This window comes from Arachis ipaensis, chromosome B8 (assembly GCF_059453495.1).
Source record: "Arachis ipaensis isolate K30076 ecotype BB chromosome B8, ASM5945349v1, whole genome shotgun sequence".
Classification (NCBI taxonomy): Eukaryota; Viridiplantae; Streptophyta; class Magnoliopsida; order Fabales; family Fabaceae; genus Arachis; species Arachis ipaensis.
This window is the reverse complement of record NC_142443.1, coordinates 27,206,079-27,222,873: the sequence shown is the minus strand read 5'-3', so window position 1 is coordinate 27,222,873 and position 16,795 is coordinate 27,206,079. Positions and strand designations below refer to the sequence as shown.

Below are 16,795 nucleotides of genomic sequence, written 5' to 3'. Positions count from 1 at the left end.
TATTCTAAAAAAAATATGTTAACATGTATTTTAAGAGTATATTTAAGAACATCATAAAAAATATTTTATTAATAAAAATATTGAAAAAAATATTTTTTTATATTTTAATATATTAAATAATAAAAAAATTTAAAATATATCTAGTCTATTATTATATTATTACAATGTATCATTAAAATATAAGATAATTAAATACTAGTAATAATAATATGAATAGAATAATTAATAAAAAACATAAAGTTTAAATTTCTTTTGCATTAACTGTATTGGAAAAGATAAAAAATTTTAATTCTCTTCTCGTGTCTAATGTTTTCCTATCCCAATTAGCTAATTCGTTTATAATATTATTATGGGTCTTGATGATATGTGTGATAAGAGTATATTTTAATATTATTATAAAAGAAAATGTTGTATTTAAAGTTGGGTAAACTACTAGAATTATAGGGATGTTATATTAGCGTGGATAAAAATATTTTTGGATTTTGTTATTGATAAAAAAAAATTCTAAAATTATCTAAAAATGACAAAAAAAATAGGGTAGGTTTTTTACCATGATTGAGTATTTTTGTTTTTTTTAATTATTTGTGAATATTTTTCGATAATAAAATTTGAAGATATTTTTGTCAATAATAAAATAATTCAAAAATATTTTGATAGTTTATTCTTAAAAATTATTGAAAAGAAAATTTTTTTATATTTTTAATACATTAAATATATCAAAAATTTAAAATATTTTTATTATTATTCTCTTAAAATATGCTCTCCTCAAAACACAAGATAGCTAAATCATATTTTTATCTTTTGGGATGTTAAAAAAATTAAAGCTGATTTCAAATATTTAATTCAAAACATGGAAGCCAAAGTACGAAAGTTTTGCAAAGATGATTCACATCCTTTGACATTTTTTAACTACAAAAATGTGGATGCAATGAATGGGTTCTCTTTTGGTCATTTTTGATTAATTAATTAATTAAGTAGTAACATCCCAATAATTATTAGGGGATTAGGGTTTTAGCATATTAAAAGCAGGGGGTTTAAGCGATTCGGGTGTGGGGCCCACCAAAGATACGGTCTTGTCCGTCAGACCCGATGCCTGGGCCGCCCAATGCGGAGGAGAGAGACGCCAAAGCATTTACACTCATGAATCCACGCGCTCTTCTGGCGCGTGATTAGTGACGCAGGCTTGTAACGTTTAAAGGAATATACCTGGCAACTGTGTTCGTGGCGCGTGAAGTTCAAGCGCGTAGGAGGAACGGGCGCAGCAACCCCGCAATTCGTGCGGTACGTTGTTGTTTATGAAAAACGATGCACCGACTCACTGGCATGGCACGTGTGCACGTGACACCTCAATCTCACGCTCACGCTGTTCTTTTTGTTTATTTTAATTTGATTGATACTATTACTTTGCAGCACTGTGTTCATGGATATAAATATAATAATACCTGCTTTGCTCCGTAGCTTATGTTATGTTGCGTCTAAGTGGCAATTGTTTGGGCAGGGACACTACCTTTCTTTGGCTTTGGGTTTTGTGTTTTGACCGTGAAATATAGGGTGCCTCTAATGCCTGAAATTACCGTATTGCACTTTAGTCATATGAACTTGCCAAACATTAACAACTACTTAAAATCTTCAGAGTTTAGATACACAAGCATAGTTGAATCGTTTTTTTTAAATAAAACTTAATCTTCACATTGATTTTGTAGGTACACATGAATTAAATAGTTTAGTTTTGTATTTTAAATGAGTCCAAATATTCTTTGTTAATTAAATGTAAGCCAATGCTAATCTTTTAACATGAGCAAAGTTAAGTTACTCGAATTAACTTAAGTTGTATTTAATATCTATATAAAAATTAGTTTGATTCATTAAAATGCATAAAAGAAGGGATTAGCTAAACCTAATGGAAAAGGGACGCCAAAAATTAAATATTTTTGCTATCAAAATTTTAGTAGATTAATAGTTATAATAATTTTTTGAGAATAACCCAAAGTGTTAATATGATTTTCAAAATATTAGATGTTTTAAATTTGTTTCTGAAAAATATTACTGTAAATTAAATTAGCCCTTTTGTTGATTAGATAATAATATGCTAGAATAAGTGTCACATAATGCTATAACATAACTATTAGCATGACATATTCTGATGATGTGTTAATGTGTCATATATTATAGTAACACCTGATATATCACCTATTATTTTTACGTATAATCAATATGTATAAAATTAAATTAAACTTTAAAAATTGATTTCTAAAATTTAAAAAGTGAGTCAAATTAGTTTTTTATACAATTTTTTTTTATTAATTTTGATATCATTTATTATAACGTCCAATTCAAAAAAAGTCTCTTTACATAAAATAATAGAAAAATAATATATTATTTGTTATTATTTTTTATGTCATCAATTACAAATATAAATAATTATCATTCAAAGAGATAATTAATGATTAAAATTATTAGTAAAAGAGTAATTTTAATTTACACGTATATTCCATGTACCAATTTGATGTATCTAATTTTTAAAGAATCAAAATTGATAAATCCTTTTTAGGACTTTTTGACCATGAATGATTAACCCTATAAAGTTTAGTAGATGATATATCTAAAGTTCTTATTATTTTTATTGAATTCAACATTGGCCTCAATCTATTTTAGGTTGATTTTTTTGGTTATGGAAGAGGTGAATGTGTTGTGCTGGGTTATAAATGATGGAGGTGTTACACTAATTTGTGGGACAGTTTTTTGCTCAGATTTGATGTTAAGAAATTGGACTCTTCGAGTTCTTTGTTTTTAAGTTTTTGGAAGTAAATCGAAGGATCTGTTTTGCATGGAGGGAGGATCTAAAATTCACATAAAATAAATTGGACCATGTGATTTTTCCATAATCAAATTTTTTTTTTTACAATTTACATGAAATCGAATGGTCCGTTTTTTTTTTGAAACGAAGGAAGCTCAACACATGACAATGGAGCATACAAGGAAACATAAAACATAGAAACCACCAACATAACTCACACATCCCCTAGCTTTTCCATCGATGCCATCATCCCCCCATAGGATCACAACCACGCCATGTTGTGTAGCTCAACTCCGACCGTGTGTGAATTAACTCAATACTCGCTTTGTCATTCTTGAAGATCCGTGCATTTCGTTCCAACCAGATGTTCCAAATCACTGCAAAAAACGCTGTCATCCACACCCTCTGCCTTTGTTGTCTATCTTGCATGCCACTCCAACTCTCAAAGAGTTCTTTGATGGTTCCAGGAATTACCCACTCTCGACGAAGTGCCCTCAACCACTTGCACCACACATGCCATGTGATTTCACATCGAATAAATAGATGCTCAGCAGATTCTACTTCCTTGGCACATAGGACGCATTTGTTATCACTCATGATGTTAACTCCTATCTTAGTCAATCTGTCCTTAGTGTTCACTCTACCTACTAGCACAAACCACCCAAAAAGCTCGATTCTCGGAGGAACAAAACCTTTCCAAAGGGAGCTCGTGAAGCTGTAGCTCGTAATTTCAGCCGGCATTGTCTCCGATTGTATGGCTTTGATCACAGAGCTAGTTGAAAAGACACCTTTATTTTCAAACTTCCACACCAAATTGTCCTCCCAACCAGCTGACAGCTTTACTGATCTTAATCTCTCATGGAGCTGATGGACAAGTTCCAACTCCCATTGGAACAACTCCCTCCTCCATTGAAAATTCCATATCCAATCTAGCCCATCCCAGAAACCACACTCCCCAATGACAACCCCTTGCAGACTTGAAATAGAATACAGCCTTGGAAATCTCTGTTTGAGCTCACCTCCTTGAACCCAGTTATCTTCCCAAAACCGGGTGTGCATACCATTACCTACCTCCATTGCCAGGCCATGCATCAGTTTATCACGAATCCCTGGTTCTTTTATCTTTAGCTGACATATGTCTTTCCAAGGCCCCCCTTTCACTGGTAGATGCTGAGTTGCTAGCATTAAGTCCGGATTCAACTTGTTGCATGAACAAACTATCTTCTTCCACAGTGGGCAATCCTCCTTCGAAAACCTCCACCACCACTTGAACAGAAGCGCTGTGTTTCTCAGCACGGCATCACCTATCCCCAATCCCCCACACTTCTTTGGAGCCTGTACTAACTCCCATTTGACCAACGGTATACCAGAGTTACCGTTCTCCTTACACCACATAAAGTTCCTTTGTAGAGCAATCAGTTTGTCTGCCACTGCCTTCGGCATCTTATACAGACTTAGATAATATATGGTCAGGACTGATTTTATAAGAACAAGCTTACCCGATTTATTCAACACCTTTGCTTTCCATAAGCTTAGCTTCTGTTCCACTTTATCAATGACGGGTTTCCAGGTCTTCATCAAACGCGGATTCGCTCCTAAAGAGATTCCCAGGTACCTAACCGGTAGAGCTGCTTGCTGGCATCCCAGTAGCCCACACGCATGATCAACCCATCCTTGATCGCAGTTCACCGATATCAAATTTGACTTATCAAAATTGATGCTCAGTCCAGACATCAACTCAAAACACCGCAGCAGTCTTTTATAGTTCAGAATTGTTTCAGTCACCGGCGGGCAGAACAAAATGGTGTCATCCGCGAATTGTAAGTGTGACAGTTCAACCTGAGCGCTCCCTACCAGTAACGGAGCAATGCGCCCGTTCCTACCAGCTTCCCCCACCATTCTATGCAAAACATCAACCACAAGTACGAAAAGTAGTGGAGAAAGTGGGTCTCCTTGCCTTAGTCCCCTCTCCATCTTGAATGGCTTAGATGGTGACCCGTTCACCAGGACTGACATGGTAGCCGTAGTGACACACTCTTTCACCCAATCCCTCCACCGTTGACCGAATCCCATTTTCTGGAGTACAATATCAACAAAGCTCCATCTTACCCTGTCATAGGCTTTTTGGAAATCCAGTTTAATAATAGCCGCTGGCTTCCTCCGTGACTTCAGCCAATGAACCGTCTCGCATGCTATCAGTGCACCATCATGAATTTTTCTACCTTTTACAAACGCCGTCTGGGTCTCTGTTAATTTGCTTTTTGAATTAAGTTCAAGAAATCGTTGGATCCGAGTTGTGCCTGACACCACACCAATATTAAATACCACTCCTCTCTATATCCAAATCTAGCACCAACTTTGCCTCCATAATCAAATTAAAAAACGTCTATTTCACCCTTGCTATTATAATTATTTTTTGGTTAGATCATATGATAATTCAGCAAGAACAAATTAAATAAAGAAGCATGCACCTAGTGTCCTAGTTTGTATTGTACATTCAAAGCATCAATTGACAAGTTCCAAAAGTTGGACTTTTTCTTTTTCAGAGTTGATGTAAGAAAAACTGTAAGATTCCTAACCTTTATCTGAGTATGTTATAATGCAATGACATATCAAACGATTCCTTGACAACATTGATGTCAAAAAGAGGAGGGAAGAAAAAAGAGAGTTCATATTATAACTTTAGCTCTTTAAATTATACTCTTTGATCATCAAATGCAGCGAAATCACCCATTAATTAAAGTAACTCAGTTTAATTTTCTTTCTCGTTATAGTCACCAAAAGGGAAAAAAAGAAGAAGAAGGGTGCAAATAAATTAGCATGCAAGAAATTAATGTTTGAATAGTAACTATAGAAAGGACTAACACAAATAAAGAAATGTCATATATATATATCTTGCAAGAATGTGAATTCATACTTTTTTCGATATAAACTTTTTTTAAACAGCGGGATAAACTACTAAAATTACATTTAAAAAACTTAAATTTAAAACTAGTTTGGTAAAATTTTTATTTTCAAAAGTAATTTATAAAACTTAGTTTTTAAAAGATAATCTTTTAAAAATTATACCATTTATATTTAGTAAATAAAATAAAAAATAACTTTTAATAAATATAAATAATAACAAATATATTTGGTAAAATATTTTTTTTTTAAATTTATAATAGACATTAATAAAAGAATTAAATTTGGATATTAATTAATATATAAGGTTCTACAAAAATATTTGATAACAAAAAAATTAACTAAAAATTGGAAGAATTTGTTTTATTTAGTACTCATGAATGTTAAATAAGGCAAATTTTGACTGTTTTTTTGTTTTCTTAGTATTACTGAAGGTTATATTAGACTTTTTATTTTTGATAAGTATAAATTAATTTTAAAAAAATTTACTGTAAGTATTTTCAAAAAGCAGCTCTAACTTTTAAAAAGTACAAGTACAAGCACTTAAATTTTTTATTTGACCAAATATAAAATGAAGTATTTGTACTTTTGAAAAACACAAACATCTCTTTAAAATATTTTACCAAACTAAGTCTTAGTCTAATAATATTTTTATATTTAAAAAAATATTTATATTTTTTAAAAGCACAAATCTTTTATTTTATCTTATTAAATAGAAAAGATTATGTCCTTAAATTCTAAATACTATACTAATAACTTTCAAAATTTAAAATTAGGTGTATTCTTGAAAACATTTTCTAATACAATTGTTGTATTAGATTTATTTTTAAAATATAATCTCATATATTAATAAATTTTTGAATTTGCCTTTATATTAATAATGTCTATATACTATTTATTTTTAAATTGTAAAAATTATTTTATCAAAAAATACAATTACTATTACTTGTATTTATTAAAAATTAATTTTAATTTAATTTCTCAAATATAATATTATAATTTTTAAAAAATTATCTTTCAGAAACTAAATTTAATAAATTATTTTCAAAAAATAAAAATGAATGCGTTTAACGTTTAAAAAAAATCTAAAAAAATGAAAAACGTTAACAAGGGATAGAATAGGGTTTTTGATTTGCCTTAGTTGGGAAGATTGGTTTTTGCAATGGGACAAGATGGATGAAACAGCCACTATGGTGACACTGGCCTTTTCAGTTCCAACCGTACAATAATCAAAAGCTTACTCCCTGAAATTAAAATATCAATGATATGCTTCATAGAAAAATATTAATAATCCAAACATAAACCTCAGAGTCCACCCTCCCTTATCACTTTTGACCGGGAAAGATTCTCTGCCACATTTGCCAAATTTGTGTCATAGTTATCCTTAGCATTTTGTATAGAAAAATCATTAAGGTGTGTTTGGAAACTTGCAATAATAATGAACCAACTCAGATCTATCTAATGCATATTATTTATAATACAATGCACTAAGACAATATCCTTATACACAATAGTCCTTGATTTATAGGACCTATCTTTTTTTAGGGCGACTCCGAACAATTTGAGGGACATTTAGAGGTTCTCATCATAACTACTCTATTGGCTTTGAAATTTGAGGGGAAAAAAATGTACCAATGTTTTGCTATGAGATTTAATTTGGTTCCGGTCCATATTTGGATACTGAATCGTGGTCTACTTTTAATACTGATATATAGCTGTTTCAGGGAAGACAATAATAATATCAGTGAAAATATTATATTTTTGTCCTCTGAAATAATCAGTTAATCACGTTGAATCAGACATAAAAGAGGTGATGCTGATTTCAACATTATTATATTGGGAAGGTTATAGTTTACAAAATGCAAGTGTGGCTTTAAGTTAAAAAGATAAATAAATTTAAAAAATTGAAAATAGTTTCATGTTTAAACTGAGTGTGGTGGTAATTTAGTATAAGCAGATATGATAATGGTTATTTTTATAAATGAATAAAATAATTTTGAATCTAAACAGAATATATATATATATATATATATATATATATATATATATAAATAAATTTAAAAAATTGAAAATAGTTTCATGTTTAAACTGAGTGTGGTGGTAATTTAGTATAAGCAGATATGATAATGGTTATTTTTATAAATGAATAAAATAATTTTGAATCTAAACAGAATATATATATATATATATATATATATATATATATATATATATATATAGTTTAAATTTTTGAAATAAATAATTACATGACATTAACAATTGTTTTAATCATATTTAGTTGGTTTCCATTATTAATGCATACAGGCACATTTTTGTTTTTAACTCTAATTTGTGTCTGTTTTTTGTATTATATGTTCCAAAAATATAATTTACAGAACATCTCTATATTTTAAAAATAAATAATAATCTTCTGATTTTTTAAAATAATTTTCAGTCAAAAAATATATATAATCTCCTGAATTTGAGTAATATATAAATAAATGATCTTATATAACAAGAGGTAAAATTTATAAAATAATTATAAAGAATAAAACTAAAAGAAATCAACATACAATATTTTTAAAAATAAGAGGTATAATATATATATCCTATAATTTTGGGATAAAATATATTTTATATTTTCCTTCTATAATTAATCTGTTAAAGTTGGATGCATAAAGAAGCAACCAACAAATCTACATTGGTCAAATGACGATATTTTTAAAAAAAAAAAAAGGAACTATTTGACTTACATTGTTAGAAAATATAACAAAAATTTATTTTTTTATGGAATAAATTTTGGTGTATTCCCATATTCTTTAATTTGACCCAAAGTTTTTATTTTTGGGCATTAAAAAAATCAAGCGATATAGAAATTTTGTAGCCAAATCACGATTCATACATTTAGGGCTTTAGGGTAATAGGGTTTGCATTTAGGTTAAAAAGGAGATATTGGTAGAGTAAAAAATGAATGGGGTCAAATTAAGAAAAAGGGGAAGGGAATATGTTATGGTAGCCTGTGGAGGATTGACAGATGACAAAGATGACATATAATTGAATACGTTGTAGTGAGTGAGTGAGAGAGTGGGTTTGAAGTAGCAGGAAGCTTTTTGGGGGGCAGAGTAAGAGTATGTTCATTTCTGGCTAAGAATAAAAATTGAAAGAGAAATTGATTGCCTGCTTTCAATAAAGTTAAAAATGAAAGCGTGCAGTATGCAGTGTGCATTATGGGGTTCCACTTGTGTTCTTCATACCTTAATCTCTGCCCCTCTTAGTTAAATCTGTTGCAAAAGTACAAATTTTGGGTCAGACACCGTGCCAAACCCATGAATAAATCAAATCTTTGCCTCTTTCATTTTTTTTTTATATTTATTATAAAAAAGTTGGATGAAATTTTTAGATTACTAAAAAAATTTCGCAATATTCCTTTTTTTTTTGGTTACTAATTTCGCAATATTCTAATAAACTAGCATGACTCTCTGGTCTCTTCTAGATCCATTACCTACTACTACACTACACGGCACACGATTGACCAACATGAGATTAATTTTATTTGAAAATAAGCATATATTATAATTTAGAATAAATGACCATTTGTATCAATGAAAGATGAAAATGCTGATATATATATTTACATTAAATCGAAACTAAATTTCTACCCACGCAAGATATCTTTCGTGTGATAAAATTATCCTATCTTTGGAAGGTTGGAGTGCTATGTAGAGTACTTTTGTCGTACGGAAGACATCTTGTGTGGGTATAAGTTTAGTTTCGATTTAGTGTGGATACATATGTCAGTGTTTTCATCTTTTATAGATACAAATGGTCATTTATTCTTATAATTTACTACAAAACTTTTTTAAGATGATTTTTGTCATACAAAAGACATCTTGTGTGGGTACAAGTTTAGTTTTGATTTAGTGTGGATACATATGTCAGTATTTTCATCTTTTATAGATACAAATGGTCATTTATTCTTATAATTTACTACAAAACTTTTTTAAGATGATTAATTTGTTAACAACTTGTAAGTTTAGGTATAATATCCGGTTCCAATTTGAAATATCCAAAGAAATAAGTATTTGGAATTAATGTTTAATTAGTTAAATTTTTTAATTATGAATTTATTCATTTAGCGTTTATTTTTAGAAGATTTAATGTTTAAAATTTAGAAATTAAAATTTAAAATAAAAATATAAAATATTTATTAAATAATTAATCTTTTAATTAAATTTTATTCAAAATTTAATAATAAACTGAGATAATTTTATTATTAAATCAAATTTATTATACAAAACAAAAGTTAATTATTAATGGATCAAAATATATGTTTATGATTCATAAAACAATTTACTATTGTAAAATTATTTTATTAAAAATTGTGTGAAATATCAAAAAATTAGAAGAGAAATGAGTTATGAAAATAAAAATTTACGTATAATTATTTTTACGTAAAATTAATAATAAAAATTATTATATAATTTTATAAATTTAATTAAATTATCATTTAAAAATTTTTAACTATCGATTTCATGAAAATAACTGTGTCTGGTCTCTAATTAGAAGGTAAAAAAAAAAAAAAAAGTGAAAATTGGAGAGGGATGAGATGAATGTTGGCGTTGTGGTTGTGTGTGTGGTGTGCTGTTTGTAAAGAGACAAAGAGAAGAGAGGGGATAAAAGGTGTCCCCACAGTGGGCTCAAAATATTTACTACTCCTTTCTTCCTTCTTGCTACTCAGACAGCAGAGAAAGCAAAGCATGAGGAGGAGCATTCTCAACAATTGGTGCCTGCGGACTAGCACTTAACAAGCACACAACACCTTACTGTTAAAGAAGAAGAAGAAGAAGATGGTGGGGTCAGGAGGTGGTGGTGGTGGAACAGGAGAGAGGAGCAAGGAGGCTGTTGGGATGATGGCACTTCATGAGGCACTCAGAACCGTCTGTCTTAACTCTGACTGGACCTACTCTGTCTTCTGGACCATCCGCCCACGCCCGTATGTCTTTCTTTCTCTCTTTCTCTCTCTCTCTCTCTCTCTCTCTCTCTCATTCTCTCATCTTCTTGTTGTTGTTGCAGGAGAGTTAGAGGTGGCAATGGTTGCAAGGTTGGAGACGATAACGGCAGCCTGTATGTCTTAGTACTACCACTGTTACTACACTTTGGTGTTTGATTTGAAGTTGAAAAGAAAGTTGGTATCTTTGGTGCAGGATGCTGATGTGGGAAGATGGGTTCTGCCGAGGAAGGAGTGCAAGTCTGGTGGAAGACATGGACGGAGGAGGAGAGGATCCAGTGAGAAAGGCCTTCAGCAAGATGTCCATTCAGTTATATAATTATGGAGAAGGGTGGGTACTGGGTAGGTCTTTGTTTTGTGAAAATCTCCATGCTGTGTCTGTCTCTAATTGGGTCTCAACCAATTAATCTTAATCTTAATCTTAATGTTTGGGTGGGAACAGGTTGATGGGGAAAGTTGCATCTGATAAGTGCCACAAGTGGGTCTTCAAAGAGCCCACAGAATGTGAGCCTAATATCTCCAACTACTGGCAGAGCTCCTTTGATGCTGTACCTCTCTTAACTCTCACTCTCTCTCTCTCTTGCTTTTAGCTTCAAACAAAACAACATAACCAACCATTTAAATCTTCCTTCTATTGCTTATGTGTACCTATCTCATGATTGATTGATTCATCCCAATCTTTCTTTTCTTTTTGGCCTTATTTATTGCAGCTTCCTCCTGAATGGACCGACCAGTTTGATTCTGGCATTCAGGTCACTCCACAATCATTCTTAGGCCTCCTCTTATTATTGCTCCTTAAACATTTTTTTTAAAATTTACCAATAAATTTAGTTTTTTTTTTTTGGACAGACTATTGCTGTAATTCAAGCTGGACATGGCCTTCTTCAGCTAGGCTCTTGCAAGATTGTGAGTATACTTAGTTTTGTATTCTTATTCAACTTTAATCTGCCTTAATTTCTATGGTGAAATCTACAGTGCAGTTGCGTTTGGGTAAAATTGATAGTGGAGAACGTTAGAGGACAATTTAGTCAAACATATCAAATCGGTTTTTTCAGTTTAGGTCAAAAGATTGTGTGTATGCTTGTAATGTTTTGGTTTTTGATTATGATATCAGATTCCGGAGGACCTCCATTTTGTGCTAAGAATGAGACACACATTTGAATCACTTGGATACCAATCCGGATTCTACCTCTCACAACTCTTCTCTTCAACAAGGAACACTTCATCTTCAACTTCAATCCCTTCAAAACCATCTTCCATTCCAATTAGGCCTCCAGCACCACTCTTCAACTGGCCTCACAGGCCATCGCTTCCATCTTCGGCCGCCTCAATGCTCTCCTCGCCCAATTTTGCTGCATCGAGGATGGGATTCCCAAACAAGGACTCTGAGACACACATGTTTCTCATGCCACACCATCACCACCATCACCAAGAGCATGGTGCAAGGATTGAGGACATGATTGGAACTAACACTACTAGTGGTGATCATGAGAATGATATCAAGTGGCCTAATGGATTGTCCTTCTTCAATGCTTTAACCGGCCGAACCGACGAAGCCAACAAGCTATTGCAGGAACAAGCATTGAACATCAGTCATCAGAACCCCAATTCGGATTCTTCAAGCATGCAACAAAATGCAAACCCAAATGAGTTCCTCAGCTTGGAAACAGGACACCCTGAAGGTGGTTCTGCTGCTGCAAGGAAAATGGATAAGTTCAAGAGGAGCTTCACTTTACCTGCAAGAGTTGTTTCATCATCTTCATCAACTTCAATGGATCAACATCAACAACAAGGTAATGCTGTGGAGTATAGGAATTCAGATGGAGCTATGTTTCCGGATGTTATGGAAACCTTTTTGGAGTGATCAATGGAGGGGTTAGAAAAGAAAAAGAAAAAGAAAAAAAATGGGTTATTTGTATTCATTTTATCTTATATACTGAGTCAATATGCATTTTTTATACTAATAATTGAGTGTGGAAAAATGTATATTTGATCTTTGTATGAGATAAAATGAGTTTTCATAATGTTTCTATAAGAAAAAGAAAATGAATTATTAGAGTATATGTATCTAGGAAAAGCTATTTGTGTTTTCCTTTTTACTTTTACCTCTTTAACTTTGTATCTTTGTGCTTCTTTTTTCATCTGTCTTCCACTTAATGAGACTTGATTAATGCTCACTTAATTTCTTTTATCACTTTGGCTCCAACTAGACATAAAGTTTCTTTCATTCTGTCTTATGTAAGGTAGTTTGAATTTTATATGTTATGTTTAAAGATCATCATTGTACCATTGAGTAAAAGCTATCAAAATCTAAGGGATCCACTTATTAGTGACTTAGTTGCCTCATAAAGAAAATTCTCCTTTTTTTTTCATATATTAATATGTATGTTTAACTAGGGGTGTTATTTAATTTGTTTACACTCTAAAATTTTAATGTAAAAAAGTATTGCATAAATGTGATCCATTTTTCACATTCTTTGCTAAATAAAGAATGTTGTATTTTTTAAAATAAATAAATTTTAATATTTTATTTACTATATTTTATATCAACAATTTAAATTTGAGATACGAAATTTAAGGTTTATAATTTATAATTTTAAATTTTGGGTATTTTATTTTTTTGTTTTTTAATCTTTAATTGCAAGTTACTTTTCATAGAGGGTTGCATTGTTTATTTTTTGAAGCGTAGCCTATAAATATTAAATATCAATAAAAATGTTGATTTTGTTATTTTACAATTATACAAATATAAGTGTCGAATATAATTATAATATTAAATGATACATTAATTCGGTGTGTGGCATACAAATTAAATCATGGTTAAAACCAGGACAAAACCGGTAAAATAATGTCATGTAATAAGGAGGAAATTTTATTAGGCACGTGTTAATTACAGCAAAGATATGATTACCAACTTGTTGAATGAGTAGTGTTTGATTTATTCAGATATGGTAAATTAATATAGGGATGAAAAGCGTCTAATCAATCCACTAAATAGGGGTGACAGCTACACTCCTTCAATTGATTTTATTAAACCACAACTTGATAACCCCTTTTCTTTGTATTCATAGTCAATTATATGTTTGATTTAGTGAGTCATTGCTTTAGTTATGTCTTATTGGATAAGATTGAAAAAATTTTAAGTGTACTGGTATATCGATGTTTCAGTGATTTTTAATCGTTGATTTTTATTTTAAAAAGTATATATAATATATATAATTAAGATCAACGGTTAAAAATTACTGAAATATCGGTGTACCGATATACTTGAAAACTTTCCAATATTTTTATGCTTTATAGTTTATAGTAACCTTACAATGGCAACACATTAAAATTCAAGTATCAAAATACTATTTTCTTTTAAATATGTTTCTCAATTTGTATGCATATGCGGCTCTTCTTTGATCTCTCTCTCTCTCTCTTTTTTTTTTTTTTTTTTTTCCAATTTTGAAGTGATGTACGTGTGTAGACTTGAGTGTTATTTGATATTTATTGCTCTATGCCTTTTCCCTTCAAAATGTATAAGTATATAACAAAGGGCTAGCTTAGCTAGACATATATCCATGATAATTTACCAAATTTATCATATGTATGTTACATATAAATAATGTTCATCTTATAATTATAATAATAATCAATTAGTAAGTAATAACTTGATCTTTTAATACATGATAGTGAGTTAAAAACGTAGAAATAATAATAACTAGAATAAATCGTAAAAGTATAATATATATGTTGTTTCATATACTTTCTAGGTGTATTTTGTATTTTTATATATTTGTAGTGTAGCATAGTTGAATGAATCCTACATGTTAAAAGACTTCTTATTTTTTTAAAATTTCAGTAAACTCGAATCGAATTATTTAACAATAAATTTTTTATGATAAGATTTAAATATAAGTAAATTAATTAAGATACAATAAAAAATTTCTATAAAATAAAATTTTGATCTCACTAGCTTATAATCCTTAAATTTTTATATATTCATAATATAAAAAATTTTATATAATTATCTAATTAAATTTTTTATTTTGAATAATTCTCAAAGTATGTAGCAATAGTAATAAATTTACAAAATAGTTATTTATGTTTTACACTAAGTAATTATATATCTGTACACACAATATTAGTTTATTGATAATAATGAATAGAAATTAAATATTTTTAATATAATAAACACTGATATAAGCATTAATAGTGTTGGTGGAGTTAAGGACTTAAGGTCAGAGTAGGTGAGGTGATGATATATATATGACAAAAACCATAGATGCACGAAGGGTGTAGTACTTACTACTTAGGAGTTAGGAGTAGTATATATTCATGATATTCATGAATCTCACATAAATTGATGATAGTATTGACTTGTTCTACTGCTAACAACAACTACTTCTATGACTTCCGGGTTCAGCCACTTAGGTATTTGTTTTCTAGTTTGACTCATGGGAAAATTCCAATTCATTATTGGAAGTTGGAGCTTTCGTAAGAACAATATATAGGAAGATTTTTAAGTGTATTGTTATACCGGTGTATCAGTGATTTTTAATTGTTAATTTTAATTATATATATTATATATATTTTTTATAATTAAGATCAACGGTTAAAAATCACAAAAACACCAGTATGACGGCACACTTGAAAATTTTCCCAATATATATCATTGCCTATTTAAATTTTACAAGATCATTTAAGTAGTTTCATATCTATATTCTAGATAAGAGTTTTGTTAATAAGTATTCTAAGGACATTAGTTATTAGGATCACTTTTTCCAGGATATATATAATCTTTTTAATTTATTCATTTTTATACAATGAATACTTAAAAATTTTGAAAACTTTTGGTTATTTAATATCTAAATTTTATACATTTATACCCTTAACAACAAATGCCCTTAATTTGAGTAGTGTTGTATATTATGAATTGAATAAAAGAAATACTAATGTTTATATAATTGTTAACATATAATTATTTATATGTCCTATTCTACTTATTTAAGTTTTCGATAAAAAAAAAACATTTCAATATTTATTATATATTTTAAAAAAGTTTTACATAAAACAAATTAAAAAATATAAAATTACGCTTCAAACTAAAAAAGAGTATCACATAAAGAAATGTATTAAAAATATAATTATGTATATATTTTTTTATCACATTAAATTTTGAGATAAATAATTTTATAATAATAATATAATTTTTTATTAATGATAAAATTAATATATAGTTAGTAGTCATATTATTAAGATTTTAATAGGCTTTAAATTCTAATGGGGTTAAGATAGAGTGTGTGTCTGAGAGAGTAAAAGGTATATTTCCTGACAAATCAAAATTTATTGGAACACTAAATCTCGTGAGTACAATTTTTATTTGGGTTTAGCGTTTAGTTTTTATAATATTGTATACAAGGGAAAGATTAGTTTACATTATGGAGATCGTATATGGTTTATATTATATGAAGTTAAGAAGGTATATATGACTTTGAGATTCTTAACAAACAAGCAATAGCTACAAGTATTTGAGACATTGTCACATGCAATCTGAATTTTTTCCATAATAAATTTATGGATGTGATTTATTTCTCTGTCTTCTTTTACAATAACCAACTATAAAATTATAGGAAAGTAGTAATAAGCTAAGTAATCATAAGGAATGATTATTGTAATCAATAGTTCTTATATATGCCGACTTATTATTTTCTTGTCTTTTTTTAATTGACAAATTAATTTTTATTTTCGTTTTATTTTTACCATTACTGTTAGTGTTTAACATAAATTGTTGAGTTTATAAAGAAACTAACAACTTTGATAATAACAAAAGTGAAGATTCGTGTAATTGTCTTTATATGAAATTGATAAAAAAAATTTTTTGAGTAAATATCTTTTTTGGTTTTTATCCTTTTTGAAAATTGATAAGTCGTCTCGTAACGTTTAAAATATGACAAATTAGTCCTATCTATCTATTTCTTTCGTAGACACATCAATTTTTTCGTTAGACAAATCGATCGCTGTCTATTTTTTCTGCTAAACACATCGATCTCTGTTTATTGGCTACAGAAGGATCGATGTGTCTAATAAAAGAAATAAACAGAGACTGATTTGTTATTTTTTAA

The 16,795-nt window shown here is 29.5% G+C and overlaps 1 protein-coding gene across 2 annotated transcripts; it reads left to right on the top strand.

Moving 5' to 3' along the window:
• Positions 1–10,318: 10,318 nt before the first annotated feature.
• Positions 10,319–12,879, top strand: LOC107614137 (Serine/threonine-protein kinase WNK (With No Lysine)-like protein). 2 transcript variants are annotated; one of them, XM_088495215.1, is made up of 7 exons: positions 10,319–10,673; positions 10,754–10,804; positions 10,885–11,019; positions 11,131–11,236; positions 11,399–11,440; positions 11,538–11,594; positions 11,803–12,879. In XM_088495215.1, exons 1-7 carry the CDS (start codon positions 10,528–10,530, stop codon positions 12,550–12,552), a joined length of 1,287 nt encoding a protein of 428 aa, XP_088351341.1. In that variant the 5' UTR covers positions 10,319–10,527; the 3' UTR covers positions 12,553–12,879. The 2 variants fall into 2 exon arrangements, with proteins under 2 accessions (XP_088351341.1, XP_088351342.1); XM_088495216.1 differs by having other exon boundaries at positions 10,360–10,673; positions 10,885–11,030.
• The last annotated feature ends 3,916 nt before the right edge of the window (positions 12,880–16,795 follow it).

Bases quoted from the DNA above. Each gene is read 5' to 3' on its own strand.
- LOC107614137 (XM_088495215.1), top strand. From the start codon at position 10,528: ATGGTGGGGTCAGGAGGTGGTGGTGGTGGAACAGGAGAGAGGAGCAAG. The intron at 10,674-10,753 runs GTATGTCTTTCT...TTGTTGTTGCAG, and splicing joins TGGACCATCCGCCCACGCCC to GAGAGTTAGAGGTGGCAATG. The intron at 11,020-11,130 runs GTGGGTACTGGG...GGGTGGGAACAG, and splicing joins TTATATAATTATGGAGAAGG to GTTGATGGGGAAAGTTGCAT.